This window comes from Raphanus sativus, chromosome 6, assembly GCF_000801105.2.
Source record: "Raphanus sativus cultivar WK10039 chromosome 6, ASM80110v3, whole genome shotgun sequence".
Classification (NCBI taxonomy): Eukaryota; Viridiplantae; Streptophyta; class Magnoliopsida; order Brassicales; family Brassicaceae; genus Raphanus; species Raphanus sativus.
This window is the reverse complement of record NC_079516.1, coordinates 10,966,295-10,985,557: the sequence shown is the minus strand read 5'-3', so window position 1 is coordinate 10,985,557 and position 19,263 is coordinate 10,966,295. Positions and strand designations below refer to the sequence as shown.

Below are 19,263 nucleotides of genomic sequence, written 5' to 3'. Positions count from 1 at the left end.
CCTCATACGGATATACGATATCATAATATGTTTCGATAGTCCAGACATCTCTAGACCCCCACACTCCACCAATATGCGTTAATATGCAAACGTCTTTGCACCCCGCACCACATAATATACATCGCTAGCTCAGATATCTCTGGGCCCCCGTACTCATCCATTATGCGTCGCTAGCTCAGATGTCTCTGTGCTCCCGAACTCTATACATCGTTAGCTCAGATTTCTGTGGGCTCCGTACTCATATGCGGCTAGCCCAAATCACTCTGGCCCCCGCACTCACCACATAGTCCCTACTATATAACTACATATATACATATATATAACAGTCCTTAACATCAATCATTTCACACAACCATTGAATCCTCTATTATCCTATTTCCAGTTTAACAATCAAAATACTAATAAACAACCAAGACTTTCAAACAGACTCGATTCACATAAACGGATCATGTTTCGAAACTAGACTTTCAATAATAACTAGATTTTGACCTGCACGTCTGTGCGGGTGTATATTTCAAAAATATATTACTATTTATTTCATGTCAATATCAAGCTGGATACCGAACCAATTACGATCTGAAAGAGTAAAACCAAACCCGAACCAAAATTGAATAAATATCCAAATTATTCAAAATTTATATTTAGACAACCGAAACCATAACAAATCCTAACCGAAGTATTTTGGATATCCAAATATATCCGAAAAAGGTTTATATACTTATATATTTTAATTATTTATAGTTTTAATGTATATAAAAACATCCAGAATATATATGATACATTTAGGTTAATTTAAATACTTGAAAATATATAAAAATTGTCAAATATAAATATCTAATATAGTGGAAGTACACTCAAAACACCCAAAATATTTAAAATTTAAACCAAACCAATTTATATGTTAAGTTTAGGTATTTTGACATATGTTATTCAGATTTATATACAATATATTATTTTATTTATAGATTTAAGAAATTCCAAATATATGATGAATTTAAAAAATAATTTTAATGGGTTATCCAAACCTGAACTGAAGCCGCAAAGATCTGAATATAATTCGAACTGAAATTTAGAAATATCTGAATGTGGCTGAAATCTTTGATCCCGGAAATCCAAAACTCAAACAAATTTAAAACGAACCCGAATGGATACCTGAACGCCCAGCCCTAGTCATAATTCGAACTGAAATTTAGAAATATATGAATGGGGCTGAAATCTTTGACCCCGGAAACCCGAAACGAACCGGAATGGATACCTGAAACGCCCATCCCTAATCACTATTATGTATCATATATATGTCATCATATAATTAATTGTATTGGTCCATCATATAAATAATCATATAAATAATAGTATTTTATATGTACCATCTTATAAATAATAATATATATTATATTCTTAAAGTTTAATATGAAATATAAAAACCATAATTTAAGTTGGTAGATGAAATTAATCTTTTTGTTGTATTTTTCTTATATATACTGAAAACATTTTTAAATAATTGTTATTGGAAAATACTTTAGTAAAAATATTTTTTTTGAATATATGCATATTTAAATCAATTGTTGGTATAAATCAAATTTAAATTATTATTTTGATTTGAAATATGTATATAAATTTTAAATTTTATTTTATGATTATTTTAGACAAAACAATGTTTTTAGGTAATTAGATTAGTCCATTTTGTATATTTTAAAACTGATATAATGGATTTCCAATTTTTATTAATAACATAAGCCATTACTTTTTTTTCTAGACATACTTTTATCTATGTTTCAAATTTTTAATTTTTTGCATTAGTTTTCTATGAATTATTATTAATTTTATGATATTTGTTTTTAAAAAAATTGAACTTTTGAATTTTTTATATTTGACTAAAATAAATAAGGTAATAATACTATTTTTAAAATTGTTTTATAGAACATACTATTTATGTTTCAGTTTGTGTTTCTATTTTCACCATAAAGAAATGTAAATATAGTGAAAGAAGGTTGTTTAATTTATTGTAAAAACAATGGCTAAATGTTTAAACAAAAAAGATGTGTTAAATATGTTATTCATGTTTCTAAATAATTCTCATTTGTTATTAAATATTGAAAATACAATGACTAAATATGTAAATAAAAGAAAGTATACATCTCTACTATCTATGTTTCCAAACATCTCTCATTTATTCTACTATTTTTGTTTCCAAACAATTCAATTGTGTACTTCAATTTTAATAATATAGACTAGATTTTGCCCCGCGGTTTCAAACCGCGGGATAGTTTTTTCAAAACAATCTAAATTTATTTGATATAAATTTGTATTTTTATTGTATGTACATTTGGATGTTATAAATTAAACATTATATTGAGTATTTTAAAATCCATCCCGACCCGCTGTTAAATCGACAAATTTTGTGGTCTCATATATAATCCGGTTTAGTTTTTAATAAAAATATATTTAAAGTTCCTAAAACCCATAATAACAGCTAATACCCAGGATCTGGCTATCGGTTAAACTAATAGATGACCCAATATACAATCCGATTTGACTTAAATTATTATAGTTAGAGTATTCTAATATATATTCATGAATGTTTAGATGAATGATGGATATATAATGAAAGTGATGTTCCAATTTTAATACTATTTTTGGTCAAACTAAATTTTCATCTTGTTGTAAGCGTAATGGATCAATATTCGAGAGGATACATATTTAAAACTGAAATATATTTGAGCATCAACAATTTATATACGTCTATTACGAATTACTGATTTATGTTTGTAAGTATAATTTTCATTTATTTAGTAAGTTTACTTTTGTTAGTCACATGTTATTAGATTTTTTTGACGTTTTGTTTACGACTTATGTTAAATTTAAAATTTAATTTCATTAATCGCATTAATTTTGATTTATATTTGCATTATATAATAATTTTTATTTATATTTTCTTATATATATAATTATATTTTACAACTGATTAAACTATTGACACATCCTCTCTTGCATTAATTTATGTTTTAATGTAGTGTTTTATGATATCATTGTGTTAATATATTTGTTGAATTAGTTAATATTTGATAAATATATTGCATGTGTTTGAATAACCCGTAAAACTACGTTCGTAAAAATATCAATAATAACATGTTTCATCGTATACTAAATATTAATAGTATCAAACTATTACTATTTTTATCACACACACACACACACACACATATATATATATATATATATTATATATGTATATCTAATTTTAATACTCTAAATATATGAATTATATTTTTATATATTTAGTGAGGGTTTTGAAGAATTTTTTTTCATTTGATTAATATATAGCTGTATATATACAAATTAATAGATATATATCATTATTTATCACATTAATAATTAAAATATAATTAATTAATTATCAAATTTCGTATTTATTAAATTATATTCATTAGTTTAAAAATAATAAATTAGTTAGTTAGCTCCTTAGTTTTAGGCTGATGTATATTTAATATTAATTAAGTTAAATATAACTAATTCAAAGTTACAAATAATTATTTTTCAAAAATAAAAAGATCAAATGATCATGTGGATTATAAATATATTAACAAAATTAGTTGATGTGATTTAACATTATTTTATTTTGTTATAATTTATTACAATTTATATATTACTTTTGGTTTATTTTGAATAAATTTTATCTTTAGTATTCACATTATACATTTAAATACACATATATTTTAAGTCTTGATATGTTTTTTATTTTATATCATAACTCTTAACTTGTTTAAAATTGTTTAAAAAACTTTTTTTAATATATTCTGTACGTGGAATGATAATAAAAATAAAAAAAACAAAGTTAAGTATTTTTTCAAATATTTTTAAAACATAAAACGTTTTTAATATAAATATTTAATCTAACCGATTTTCTTTTGCATGTATGTAGGAATCGGTTGCATGTCGAATAATATCTCATTATTAATAGATACTTGTTAGATTAAAAAATATTATGTGATAATAATTAATTTATTTATTTTAGTTGGACTGTTATAACTTTTTTTGTAGTCCAAAAAATAGTCGATAAATATTGCTCATGTTTTAATAGTATTGATAGTACTAAACTAACTCAGGATTTTAACGGAATAACCCTCACCTTAGCAACTGGCTGGAAGGGACAACAGAAGATGGTCAACTGAGATCAACTGCAACACGATGGTTAACGACTTAAGCTCAGGGTCTCAGGAAATAAAGTTTCCCAAAATGGAAACTTTCCTAAAATAGAAACTTTCCAAAAATAGAACTTTTTTTAAAATGGCGGGTTTTCTAAAATAGAATTCTCTACATAGATTTCTATAACTAGAAATATGGAGGCGACAAACTTACCAGTAAAACCGCTGGAAACTCGATCGGAAATCTCGCCGGAAGCTTGCCCGAAAATATTGCCCGGAAATCCCACCGGAAAAATCACTAGTGACTGATCGTTGAATAATTCAACAACTTGTCACGCGTAAAGAATACTTTGACTTGATGAGAAAAAGAGAAGAGACTCCCAATTAAAAAAGAATAGAAAGGATTTTGGGTTTTAATTTAAAAAAAAAAAACAAATGGGCCTCTCAGCCATGGATAAGGGTCGTTACAGTTATCCCCCACTTAAAAAGAATTCGTCCTCGAATTCAAATTCTGAGCCGAAAAAAGAAATAATAAGTCTTCAACTTGGCACAACTCTATTAGAAAGACGCTTGACCGATTTAGACACTCCAGACTCTTTGAACCTCCCACATCTAATAAGATGAAAGCTCTCACACTCAACAGTAACCGATCTAATCAAACACAGTTTTTTCTACCTATACATGATAACCACAAAACAAAAATACTCAAATCAAATGAGTATGATAAAGATATGTACCTCCTATCCGCTTAGCTCCATCGGCCTCTCCCAAAGCATACACACGTGGAGCAATGGCCTGACGCTTGGCCGCAGGCCCCTTAGTCGGGCAAAACCTGGAGATATGACCATACTGGCCACAAGTGTAGCAAGCTCCTGGTGCGACTACTGCAGCTGCTGGTGCTGCCTGTGCTACCAGTGCTGTCTGTGCTGCTGGTGCTGCATCATGGGCACCTAATGGCCTATTTCGACAGTTTCTTTGAACATGACCATACTGCCCACAATTATAGCAGTGGAAACACTCTCCGAAATGGGAGCGACGACAACGCCCACAATTGGGCGCTCCAGTATGATCCCATGTCCTCTTCTATGACTCAGAAGTCTTCTCGAACTTAGATTGAGCTGCTTTGGATTATTTCTGCTCCTCAACAATACATGCCTCTTTCACTACAGCCTTTTCTATCAAATCATCCAAGCTGGTGTAAGTAACCACACTGCATCTGCCACAGAGATCAACTCGCATCCCATCTAAGAACCTCCTGATCAAATCCTCTTGATCAAAGTTATTACCAGCACATATACGGAGTTGGCAAAACTCCCACTCGTACTCCCTGACGCTCCTAGTACCCTGACTCAAATGCTCAAAAGCATTCTTCTTCTGGTGTAGCGCTTCTCTGGGAAAATACTTCTTATCAAACGCAAGTAGAAAATCCTCATAAGTCATATCACCCTGACGCATTATTTTCACTCCGTCCCACCATATTAATGCGTCTCCACGTAGATACAGCTCGGCAATGTTAAGACAAATGCGTAACGGACAATGGATAGTCTCCAGACATTGAACCAGCCTATACTTCCACTTATAAGCAGCTGCAGGATCCACTGTTCCCTCAAAAGTCTCCAAAGGTATGTGCTTCATCTGCCTCATCATCCTAATGAGCGTCTCATCAACCTCGGGAACCTGCTCTTGACGTATGAGTGGCGGTGGTGATGGAACCTGAAAAGCACCTGGAACTTGCGGATCCCCTTGTGCCTGAACCGGAGCAGCCTGCTGCACATTAATCTACAGACCCTGCTGCACCTGAATCTGCGGACCACACGGAATCTGTGGACCCTGACCCTGACCCTGCTGAGCTGCAGTCATCTGCCTAACAACCTCTTGTGCAGCTACCCTAGAAGCTTCCTGAGCAGCCTGCTGGACTGCCTCTTGAGCTGTTATGACGAACGATGAAAGGTGTTTCATTGTTAATTATAATGTATGTGTGTATATAGTTACACTATATATACAAGCTTCGTTTTATGCCAGGCCTCAAAGGTTGAAATGAACTTGTGGCTTCAATAATTATTTTTTAAGGTCTAACAACTATTATTAGGTCTGCGGGTTCCGTTTGTTCAGTTAGTTCTTTCGGTTAATTCTGATAGGTCAAAATTCACTAAAGTGAACTAAAGTTTTTCGATTCGGCTCGATTTTCGGTTAGTTTGATTTTCAAAAAAAAATAGAAGTTTTAAGTTTTTGATTAGTTCGATTAAAATTTTGATTTAAATTGAATAAAATTAAATTATTTCGATAAGTTTCAGTTATTTTTGTTCAGCTTTTGGTTAGTCCGTTTAGTTTGGATTTAGTTAAAATTGCACTATGTGATAAAAAAATATATTCTATATTAATTTTGCAGTATGACAAATTGATATATGTTTGGTCTAATAATTATTCATCCACATAACCTACTTTAATAAATAAACCAATTCTTTTATAACCAAATTCAATAATACAATCAGTTATATTTATTCCTACAGATCAGTTCACATGAGCAGTTACCTCTATAATCTCTATCTTCCAATACATTGAAAACACATAATTCCCAGATTTTAATGGCTGTTACAGAAACCTTTAATAATTTTCAAACATCGATGAATCTACAGTTACATGTGTTGAAACCATATAAGAGATTCAAAGTTACTTACAAGAAAAGGATATATAAAAAGTAACACCCAGACAATCAATTTATACATTCATGGTTAACCACGGCTGTTTATCTAAATAAGAATCATCAATTTTTTTTTTTGGTTTCTAAAGGTTAAAATCTGGTATTATATGTCAAATATGCAAGATTTAGACAAAAGAATCAATGGCGGATTAGATAAGAAGAACAATGGCGGCTGTAAGACTGTTCTGCAAAACCTAATTCGAGTAGAGAAGAAGAAAAAAAAATTACTTTTATGCCATTAATGAAAGAAAAAAAAAAAGAAAACGCGCTAGGCGTTGATCGATCACGGGATATAGGTAGGGACTGGTGCTTGTGGTGTTCCACTAGGCTACGTAACACTCCTTAAAATTGTGTAACTAAATGATTTATATAGATATATTGATCAGAAAATAAAAAAAAATACTCAAAACTAATCCCTGATTAATTTCAAAACTATCTCCTTTTTAAATAAAACCGTTTAACGTTAAGTGATTGCGTAGTCATATATTATCTAGCGCAATCCCGAACATGGTTATACCCACTATTATTTCTTATATAGCCGTTTAATGTTAAGTGATCAATGCTTAGTTAAATAGTATAAATTTAAAATATTTAAAACTATCCAATTAATCGGATGGTATAAGCCTATATTACTCTATTTAAATTATAGACTACATGTTGGGTTAAGCGCTCGGATTCGTTTCAGATTATTCGGATTTTTGTTTTTGAGATGAGAGATTTAAATCCTATTTGGATATTCATAAATAATAGTTTGAATTCAGTTAGGATAATTATGGATTTAGTTCAAATTAGAGTATTCACTTAAATCATGTAAAAATTAAAATCCATAACTAAAAATAATATACAAATATATAAATTTGAATAATGTAAAACTAAATACATGAAACTTCGGTTTTATTGGGATAATCGGCTGAAAACAAGTAGGTATATACTATTATATTATTATATATAATTGTTTATTTTATAAAGGGTTTTACTAAAAGTAAATATTCATATAAATTCATTTAGTTTAACGGGTTTTAAATAGATTACTAGATTCTGAAAATGATATATTTTTGTTTTTTCTTTATAAATTAATTTATATATTTGCATTTGTTTTTAATCATATATCTAAAATGCATATGGTGCAAGTGTATAGGTAATATAATTATCTTTTTTTTTTTAAAAAAAAAAAAAAAAAAAAAATAATTATCAAAATTTTATATTAAATACAAAAAGATTACATAAAAATACATAAATCTAAAAATTAAATTTCTACAAAATATAAAACAATAAATATACCCGCCCTTTAAAGAGCGGGTCAAAATCTAATATTTTTAAAAAAAAAACAAACTAACATATTACCGAACCATATTGAACCAAAAAGTGATTCTTTTTAGAAACATTTTTTTTTGTTTAGTTTGGTAAAGTAAATGGTTATCATCTGCAGACCATAATAATGAAGGGTTATATTATTCCTTAAAATCATCAACCTCATGTAGCCGTTTTAACATTTTATAGTTACAAAAATCTGTTACACATCTTGATAAATTGAAAACGTAATACAAACATCGTATAAATTTAATAAAGAATTGATTTATCGTACATGAAAGTCTTTTTACATCGAAAGACTATTATATTACTCAAACTTGAGGTGGTCTGGACAACCAGATCGGAATAGAATAACTAATAAAAAAGAATTATCTATGGAAAGAACGTGCCGTCCTAACTAAAGAGTCTGAAATCCGATTTTGTGTTCGTGGAATAAGTCCCAAATGACCTATCCTTTATACGATATTATCATATAAAAGTTTATTTTCCAGTCCAAAAGTTATGATGTATCAAATGAAAACAATAATATCTTAACCAAAAATTAAATTTTATGTATTAAAGTTTTAGAAAAGAACATGAGTATGAAAAATTTATATTGTGCAGTCCGAAAAAAGTCTTGTACCATAGTTTTACAAATTAACATGAATATGAACGAAGATAAAATGCTTTTACCTTATAGTTAATCTCTTATAGCTTTACAAAGTAAGAAAGAACTCTTAACTTGGTTAAATATTTTATGACATGAAATTACTGGACGAAAAGATATAGAAAAGAGAATATATGTTTCTAATAAAACTACAGATCTTCACGATAAAAAAAAATTTTGGTTTCATTTGCTGTATAACAAAACGACTGACAATATGTTTGCGTCAATTTTCTAAGGTAGTCCTGTGTACAATATAAATCTTTCAAAGTACAGGTATAGTTAATAATGTAAGCATACATTCAATTCGTATAATTAATAATGTAAACATATAGTATAATTCCTTTTGTGGTTTTAATAAGCAGTTTCATTACATGTACTTTATCTAGATAAAGAAGATTTTTTTAATAAAGGTTGTGATAAGTTTTCTAATCATGACAAATAAGTAATAACATTTTTGTTAATCATAAGGTTTATTGTTAATATTTTCCGAATAGTAAAAAGGGAATATGCTTGAATTTTATAAAGTTGAGTACCTGTGAATTTCGATTCGTAAAACTAATATACAATTACAAAGCAGATTTCCACATCATGATCTCCAAAAAAATATCTTTTGTATGTAATTACTTTCTCTATTTTTGAATAAGTATCATTTTGACATTTTCACACAAATTAGGAAAGTGATGAAAATATATGTAAATTGTTATTAATTACACATTTCTGGCCAAATAGTACTTGAGATAAGTAAAATTAGTTATAAAATCAATGTAGTTTGCAGTTAATTTTCAGCTAAAAATAATATAATTCTCATTGAAATTGTAAAATAATATTTTTTATGTAACAAGAAAAATAACACTTATTATGAAATATAATGAATACAATTTTTTTTGTTATACAACTCTTACAAAAAATAAAAAAAATGTCGAATCATGAATTAAAAATTCCTGCTAATACACCCGGGTTAATCATGCCTGTTAAACTTATATATTAAAGGGGAAGAAGTCAAAGTCTTCCGCCAAAACCTCCTCGGAGATAACGATCTAATTAAATAACAAAGATACTCAAGATTTATTCGTGTTGATTGCACAGTCATTATGTGATCATTGATCAATGTCTTTACCATGTCAAGTCAAATGACTTGAAGATGAATATAAACTTAAGAGTTTTACAAAAAAAAAAAAAAAATTAAGGAGTTCTCATGTGTTGTAGAACTACAAACTCTATTCCCTTGTTTATTAGATTCTCACAAACATGTTGGTGTTCTTTGTACCTCGATTTTTCTTCACAACGTGGGTTATTGTAGTTTCACTGCAGATGCATGGATATAGAAGTTGCATCGAGAAGGAAAGGAAGGGATTGTTAGAACTGAATGCCTATGTCAACTCCGAGTTTCCGTATGATTGGCCTAATGACACAGACAGCGACTGCTGCCAATGGAAAAGAGTCAAGTGTAATTTTACAACTAGAAGTGTGGTTGGCCTCTTCTTGAATTATACATACCCCGTTCGTCCCCTGTTAAATCTTTCATTGTTCTATCCTTTTGGAGAATTAAAGACTCTAAACTTAGATTATTTCAACTATACAGGCTGGTTCGATGATATCCATGCTATATCTTTTGATTCAATTTTTTTTTCATCTTTGTGGCTAACTTTCCGTTCTGCTTAGATTTCAAAAATTTATTGGGTTTTGTTTTGTAGGTTATAAAAGCCTTGGGAAGTTGAAAAAGCTTGAGATCCTTGATCTAAGTCACAACTTCGTCAATAACAGTGTCTTACCCTTTCTGAATGCTGCTTCGTCGCTTAAAACTTTGATTCTTCATGGTAATGATATGAAAGGTCCTTTTCCGATGAAAGGTATGCACAGTTCTTGTTTTTAAAGAAGGTGAAACATATAGATGGATATTATCAGTCTTTAAACATATTTTCATTTAGTAATCCTCTTTTTTTTTGTGGCCACCTGCTGTGCAGAACTAAAAGATTTAAGAAATCTAGAACTGCTAGATCTAAGCGGGAACATGCTTAGTGGCCCTTTGCCAGGTAAAGGTAACAATTTTCTTTTATTACCTCTCATTCTCTTCAAGGAACGACAAAGAGATTTTGGACACAAATAATTCTCAAACTCTGTTCATTTTTGTCTTATCATAGGTTTTGCGGATTTTCATACGCTCGAAGCTTTGGATTTAAGCGATAACAAATTTTCAGGAACATTGGAAGAGCAAGGTATTTAAAAAGAAATCAAACGTTTAAGATTTTATTTATAAGATTAAATATATTTGTTACTATGAGCTGTTTGGGAGTCTATTACTGAACGAGGTGTCTTTCGTATAGGACTTTGTTTTTTTTACTAAAATTATACTAATAAATAAATATATTTTTATAGGACTTTGTCAGTTGAAAAATTTACGGGAGCTTGATTTGAGTCGAAACGAGGTTATAGGTCGACTTCCTCAGTGTTTTAGTAGCTTAACTAAACTCGAAGTTCTTGATATCTCTTCCAACAAATTCAGTGGGGGGAGTCCATCTTTTATCAGTAATCTCAGTTCTCTCAAGTACTTATCTCTCTCAGATAATGAGTTCGAGGGTGTCTTCTCGGTGGAGTTAATAGCTAACCTCTCGAAACTCAAGGTGTTCAAACTTTCATCAAGAAGTAGTTTTCTGCAGATAGAGGATAAAATATCATTGCAACCGAGATTTCAGTTGAGTGTCATCGAGTTACAGTTTTGTAACTTGGAAACAGTTCCTAGATTTCTTCAACACCAAAAAGATTTGCGTCTAATCAATCTTTCCAACAACAAGTTGACCGGAATATCACCATCTTGGTTTCTGGAGAACTATCCAAGACTTCAGGTTTTGCTTTTACAAAACAACTCTTTCACTGTGCTTCAGTTGCCAAGACTACTACTTAATCACAGTATGCAGATTTTGGATGTATCATCCAATAAGTTTGATAAAGGGCTTCCAGAGAATATCGGACAAGTCCTTGCAAATATAAGACACTTGAATCTTTCCAATAATGAGTTTCAAGGGAATCTGCCATCTTCGTTTGGTGAGATGAAAAAGATCGAATTCTTGGACCTATCTCATAATAATTTCTCTGGGACTCTACCAATGAATCTTCTTACTAGTTGTTACAAACTGTTTACTTGGAAACTTTCATACAATAACTTTACTGGTCAAATTTTCTCACAACCAGCAAAGTTGGAGTCTTTGATGGTTTTGATTGCAGATAACAATCAATTCACCGGAATCGGAGATGGGCTGCTTAATTCAATGGCAATGGGTCTAGTATATTTTGACTTGTCAAGTAATTTTTTACAAGGTGTCATCCCAAGCTGGTTTGGAGGCTTCCATTTCTTGTATTTTTCGGTTTCAGATAATCTTCTAAAAGGTACAATACCAAGTTCACTCTTTAACATACCCTTCAAACTTTTGGACCTCTCTAAAAACAAGTTTTCGGGGGACTTGCCTTCCCACTTTAGTGGCCGGGAAATGGGTCTGTTGTACCTCCACGACAATGAGTTTAGTGGGCCGGTTCCAAGTACATTGCTAGAAAATGTCATGCTCCTTGACCTGCGTAATAACAAGTTATCCGGGACGATCCCACGTTTTGTCAGCAATCAATATATTCTTTATCTTTTGCTGAGGGGTAACACATTAACTGGTCATATTCCTACTAGTCTTTGTGACCTGAAGAGCATCAAGGTTTTGGACCTTGCTAACAACAAATTGAATGGGTCTATACCTTCATGTCTTAACAATGTATCATTTGGACGGAGCTTAGACTATGAGATAGATCCTAATTATGATGATTCATTTGGCATTGCTCGTGGCAATACTGACTTGGAGGCATATTCTATGTCCTTTGTTTCTAGGTTCCTGGATTTACCACTTGAGGTTTATCTAGATTACTCAGGCTACTTGGATTTTTCTGTGGAATTTACATCAAAGAGAAGATATGATTCTTACACTGGAGAAAGTTTTAACTTCATATTTGGACTGGATTTTTCGAATAATGAACTCAGTGGTGAAATCCCCCGTGAGCTAGGAGATCTTCAGAGAATGCGTGCTCTGAATCTATCTCATAATTCCTTGTCAGGTCTAGTACCTGAAAGCTTCTCTAATCTAACGGATATAGAGAGCATTGATCTTTCGTTCAACGTATTGAACGGATCAATACCACATAATCTAACCAAGTTGGACTATTTGGTTCTATTCAATGTATCATACAATAACTTGTCTGGTTCTATTCCAAGTCAAGGTAAATTTTTAACTTTGGATGAAACAAATTACATTGGTAACCCTTTTCTCTGTGGATTGCCTGTAATTAGAAGTTGTGAAGATAACAATACGACGGGTGAAAAGGAAACTAACTATCGAAGAAAGGATAGTGGTGTCGCAATTGATATGGAGATGTTCTACTGGAGCCTTGGAGCCAGCTACAGTGTGATATTGATGACATTTATTGTGTTTCTTTGCTTTGATTCATCTTGGCGCAGAGCATGGTTTCGCCACGTTGATGCTTTTATACATTGTTTAAAATGTGTTTAATTTTGTGTGTTTACAAACTTCGTGTCATGTTATTTCATTTGGTATCTCTAAATTCAAAGTTTGTATGCACTATGTGGTATATCTTCTTTTAAGTGTTCCCCTTGGAATAAAAAAAAAAGTCTTTCTCTTAATGAATACTAGATTTTGACCTGCCCAACCGGGCGGATATTTATTTTATGTTTTTAGTTTTTTATTTATAAATGATATATTTGTAATATTTAAACATAAATTTAGATTGAAAATTAACATTGATAGTTATAATAAAAATTAAAAGTTTAAAACAATATTTTGATATAAATTTTAAATTCCTAATTAAAATAATATAGAGATGGATCATAATTTTTTCCAATTCCAAAATCTTAGCATTCTTAATAACAAATAAAATAATTTATAAATACATAAATTATATAAACATATTTGAAATTAAAATAAATTTGTTAAAAAAAAATCTTACGCCATTGTTGTTTATTTCTATAGTTTGACCGTGGCCGTATAAATATTTGCTTTCACTTCAATTTTTTCTTTGTTCTAATGATAATATATATATATATATATATATATATATATATATATATATGTGTGTGTAAATTAATATGTATTACATAATTGTTAGTTTTAAAACAAATTTTTTATTTATTACTTTAAATAATTATATTATGTGATTTTAATCGTCTATTATATCACAATGTATTATATAAAAATCCAATATTTATAACTAATTGGACCTATATTATAAAGTGTTATACTAACAATTTATAAATAAAATATAAATTGATTTTGATGTCTGATTTTTATTTTATTATTTTTATTAATAAATATTGAAAAATATTAAATGTTAACAAAAAATCTATAAGGAAATTTATTTTAGTTAAGATTCATTCTATTAAAAAAACCTATTATTTAAATTAGGAAAGGATATTAAATACTTAAATCTATCATTTAAATAAGTAAAAGACAAAATTCTCTACTATCTTTGTTACCAAACAAAAGTTTAAATTACTTCTACTTTAATAAGATAGATATTTGATCCTGATGAATTTTCAAAGCACAAAGGAACTTCAAACTATCCACTCAGAAACAAATTATCTTTTGAGCTTACTGATATATTTACATAGTGAAAGGGCTCATTTCTTCATTTCCATTTGTTACTTTCTACAAATGTACTAAATTGCTTGGAACACAATTTTCTTTACACCTCTTTTCATTCACTAATTCCGATCCAACACCAAGTTCTTAAGACTCCATTAGCGAACCAGATGCCTCGGGTTCTTCATCAATCGGGAGTGTACGTTTTGAGCCATCCAAAGCAACACCGAGAACAATATTCTCCGTTAACGAAGAACTCGTACCAGATCCACGAACATCTCTAGCTTTCTCATCTCCATTGCTCTTCTCGGTCCCTTGTCTTGCTTTTGGTTTCAGTGTTGCACCTTCGCCATCAGACACGTCTTCCTTCTCTGATTTAGTTGACTCTCCTGCACTCTCTTTCTTCTTCTCTTCTGATTTGTGTTCTACAGGCTGGTCCGATGATGCGGTTGTCGGACCTTTAGTGCCTGTACTAGAGTTGGAATCAAGACCTACTTTCGGTTTCTCCTTTTTAGCGTTTGATCCGTTGTCTTCTGTCTCAGCCTTGGATCCCGATGCTTCTCCTTCAGGGTCTTTTTCTTCACCTTTTTGCTCTGAGTTAGGCGAAGAGGACTTAGCATTATCATCGCCATTGATTTTGTAGGATGGCTCAATCAACATGAGTCGACGGTTCATAGCTGCCTGGTTGAAAACGATGTCTGAAAATGCTGCACTGTCTACCTCAGCCTCGTTACGCATCCTCTGAACTGTTCTAATAGGAGTTGCTAGACGTGCCCCATGATGCCTAATAACTCTAAGAAGGTCCAAGAGCACTGCTTCCTGTTAAAAGAAGTTCTAGTATTCAATAATGACACATAAGTACATACCCACAAAACACATGTGACACAGGCACATATGCTAAGAAACACATTACACAAAACCATGTCTGGGGAACTAATTAAGTGGTGTTGTACATGCAATGCAATGCGGGTATGACATGCACCAAATTGCACACAATTCTTAGTTGAAATGCACAGTTTAAGATGACATACATTAGCGTTATGAAAAGGTCTATCTAGTTAAGTTTTACATACCTTAACACACAGATACTCTTCAAAACGTGAAGTCTTTACAAAACAGGATATTAGAATCTGCAACAGAAATAGATATAGATGTTAAAATCTGATTAAAGCGAAACAGATATTTAGATGTTGACAGAAGGGCATCTTCTTACCCTAAGGGCTTGGTTCTCTGGATCTACATCCTCCAAAAACACTCTTCTGTGTATTTTTTGCTGTTCGATTTGAGGATTTTTTGACAACACCTTGCGCATATCAGCAACAATACTCTGTAAAAGTTGAAAAATAATACAGACCACTTGCCGCATTAGCTAGTTTATAAGTGCAGGGATAATAGCATATGTAAATCAAGAATATTTTCTCACATTAATTTTGCTGACATCAAGATGGCTGATGGCAAGATGTGTTTTGATGCGCCAATGTGTCCTTTGAGTTAGATTCCTCACAATGTTAACACTGAACTGGTGATTAGGAATATGAACTGCTTCACGGTCATCACCTCTGATAATCGTAGGTGACCACCAACCAACGTGCTGATAATGAAGCAAGTCAATTTCCATGGAACAAAATTCATGTGAAAAAAAGACTAATGGTTGAACTTTGAAGCAAGTGGGGTGATTATGAATTAAGAAAATAAATATAAGGCATCCTGTAATGGCTAAGATATATTGACAACTTCAATGACCTCTACTGTGCCAGAAACTTCATAGCCTCCTATCTTGGTCTGGATCCACTCATTCAGAACAAAGGGCCGTGTAGCATGAATCATAATGCTTGAAAGAAAGTTAGTAAGTATCTGCACCATCCACAAAGGTATTACTGTCCCACTGTAATTAGATTTAGTATGCCAAAGTATTTTACTATAAGAAAAAGGAACTCACCTCACGACCAGCGAGAGTAAGCAGTACTGTCCCCAGACCTCCAGCTGTTAGCCACTTTTGGGTAGAGAAACCCAAAAGCTCCATAAACAATGAAGCAGCAGCGACCCAAGCAGCAGTGTAAACAGCTTTTCCAGCAAAACTGAAACCCATCTGGCATAACAATAAACAGATAAACATACTTCCAAATAAACGAAAATTGCTAAAAGACATCCAGTCTCAAAGTACAACTTGTGCATCAGCCAGCTGAATTTTATATCGATGTTGGAGATTATTCTTTCAGAACAGCTAAAATAAACGAATGCAATTCACAAAAAGAATACAAATTTGGAGGGACAAAATCTTATTTTTCATGAGAGTCGTGATCTGACATACAGTTCATATGTAATATATTCCTTTCGTTAATGGAAAGATAAGACGTGATACAAAACATACTTAACTCTTCCTAAGAGGTAACTACTACGAAAAATTAAGCCCTACAGAAGAAAAAAAGTGTTCAAGTCCGTTTTGAGGATAGGAGAGACATACATTTCTGGTATCGGCAGGATTATTTGTCTCCATAATAAATTTCTGCACCTGTTGAAGTAGGCTGCAGAAAATACATTGTACAACATGCTCAGTAACTAAATTTACATTTGGAACTCAATAATAGATATACAGGGTCAGAACAAAATATCATGCTCCATTTCCAACTGATTGAAAGAACCTAATGATGAACCTGCACAAAGGTCAATTAAGCCTTTTGAAGACTTCTATTCTTAAGCAAGTACTTCAACAGTGAATATCAACGTAGCAGTGTTCTTATAGAAGCAGACAGCGGTATATAGAAACTCTTTCTCACCTTGATAAACAGCAGGCAAATGCCAACACCGTTGATATGGACCGCGCAAAGCTAAGAAGGCGGGTTTTAACAGCTTGGCTGGCACTTGAAGACAATACTATCGGGTCCAAAGCTCTAAAAGACAATTCCAAATTGGTTTTAGTAAAAACATATAATAGTTAAGAAACAAAAATACTGTCAACCTGCAGAAAAGGAGTGCTCCAGTCCAAAGCAGCAAAGGCTGAAGATATGACACAACAGTGTATTGCATGCTGCTCTTTGAATCATTTCCCTTCTGGAATATTCAAAATTGCGTCCACTAAGAATAAACTATACCAAGTACTCTATGAAACGAAAAATTGAAAGAATACATAATAGAGAACGACATCCCACCTCAAACAAGGTAGCTCTGGTTACGCCTAGAAGGGGTCTAATCCCCCACGTAGCAAATGCAAGAATCGCAACTGCTGGAATTAATTTCACTAAATGAGGATTTCCATTTAAAGCATCATATGCCCTGATATCAATAACGAAGATAAAATGACATCACTGAAAATGTATTTGAAAGACAGACCAAGCATGGAATGTATATCCTCCTCCCCCTATTTAAATATGATACTTTTTGGGTGTCTCAGTTGTAACCAAAACCATGTGATGCGTCGTTAAACAGTATAGGTGAATAAAGATTCAGGCATATAACCTTGTGAGTACTAGTGCAGTTGATTTAAGAATGGGGAGTTGGCTTCCACTCCCTGGAAAGAGAGCTGCTCGGCAAACGAACGCATTACACCTAGATGATACAGGGGGTGTTGAACCATGCAAGGTCTCCAGAAGCTGAAGACTCCAAACGTCTTGTCTCTAAGACAAGAGGAAAGGAAACATACAGTTCATAGATGCACACGTGAAGGTTATACAAGTAAAAGAATCGATATAGATAGAAAACACATGGCTAGTGACCCTCAAAATGAGAATCTATTTTCATATTTTGAACCGAGAGTTATACTTATTCATCGGACACAAGTCACAATACCAAAGTAAAATACAATAGAAACAGACACACAAGCATTTTTTACAGAAGTTACTTATATGAAAAAGTGGTAAGTTCAGTTCCTCACAATATCAACATTTGTTGAAGAAAATCAAATAAAAGAAGTCATACGATTCAAGAAACTGAAGCATAGCAACTATGGTATGAGCAGAGATGATAGTACCATGGAACATGATGAAAGACCTGTCTGTGTCCGATACACGCGACTTTTACAAGAAACACTCTGCAGGAACAGAGAAACTGTAAGTAAAGTAAAAAAGGGGAAAAAAAAGAACATGAGACAAGTAGTAGGCACACATAATGGTATCCAGAAGCTCGATGGATCTTATGATGGGAGAGTGGTAGAGAGACAGTTCGCATCATCATCCCAAGCGTAGATAACAATGATCGCAACCTGATGCACAAATAGGAATTATTGAACTAATCAAAGCCGATTTCAGATTACTCGTTTATCGCAAATCGAACACAAGATCATACCTATGGAAAAGAGGCGGAAGCAAAAGTCGGGATCGGAGGAAGATGAAAGAGCTTCTTCTTCGTCGTCGTTTTGATTAATTATTACTTTCTTCTGAAAACAAAACTACAAGACATTCATCTCTCTCTCTCTAATATACGCCTTTTGTGGCAATTCGTAGCCTCGTCATCATCATCAGCCTGAAAGAAAAGGAACGATAATGAAGAACTCTTTTTTATTCACGGAACAAAAAAAAAAGAGGATATTACTATTTTTCTTTTCTGGTCCCGCAATTTTTCAATTTTCACCAAACGGATATTTGACTCTTTATAGCCTTTTCCTCCGCATACTTACCACGTGATCAACTAAAAGCAATGTTTCAAAAACTTACCCGCACCGATGGTTACTGGATCGATCGTCGGTGAACCGCGGCTTAATAAATAAATTTTTATTACTATATAATAATATATTAACTATAAAAGTAAATATATTAAGACTAAAATTAAGTATTTTTATTCTTTTATAAATCATAAACTAATAGTTTGTATATGTATATATTTTACGTTTAAAAA

At 31.8% G+C, this 19,263-nt stretch overlaps 2 protein-coding genes across 3 annotated transcripts; one reads left to right on the top strand and one right to left on the bottom strand.

Moving 5' to 3' along the window:
* The first annotated feature begins 9,958 nt into the window (after positions 1-9,958).
* On the top strand, positions 9,959-13,465 carry LOC108813113 (receptor-like protein 9a). 2 transcript variants are annotated; one of them, XM_018585571.2, is made up of 5 exons: positions 9,959-10,405; positions 10,497-10,653; positions 10,768-10,836; positions 10,945-11,019; positions 11,180-13,465. In XM_018585571.2, exons 1-5 carry the CDS (start codon positions 10,052-10,054, stop codon positions 13,345-13,347), a joined length of 2,823 nt encoding a protein of 940 aa, XP_018441073.1. In that variant the 5' UTR covers positions 9,959-10,051; the 3' UTR covers positions 13,348-13,465. The 2 variants fall into 2 exon arrangements, with proteins under 2 accessions (XP_018441073.1, XP_018441069.1); XM_018585567.2 differs by lacking the exon at positions 9,959-10,405 and having other exon boundaries at positions 10,501-10,653; positions 10,768-10,842; positions 11,180-13,464.
* A 919-nt stretch (positions 13,466-14,384) lies between these two features.
* On the bottom strand, positions 14,385-18,891 carry LOC108813114 (mechanosensitive ion channel protein 3, chloroplastic). The gene is made up of 14 exons (XM_018585572.2): positions 18,715-18,891; positions 18,535-18,631; positions 18,401-18,460; positions 17,890-18,047; positions 17,583-17,706; positions 17,393-17,484; positions 17,211-17,324; positions 16,898-16,958; positions 16,373-16,522; positions 16,177-16,287; positions 15,857-16,024; positions 15,647-15,760; positions 15,507-15,563; positions 14,385-15,252 (listed from the first exon to the last, which is right to left on the bottom strand). Exons 2-14 carry the CDS (start codon positions 18,601-18,603, stop codon positions 14,581-14,583), a joined length of 1,950 nt encoding a protein of 649 aa, XP_018441074.1. The 5' UTR covers positions 18,604-18,631; positions 18,715-18,891; the 3' UTR covers positions 14,385-14,580.
* Positions 18,892-19,263: the final 372 nt, after the last annotated feature.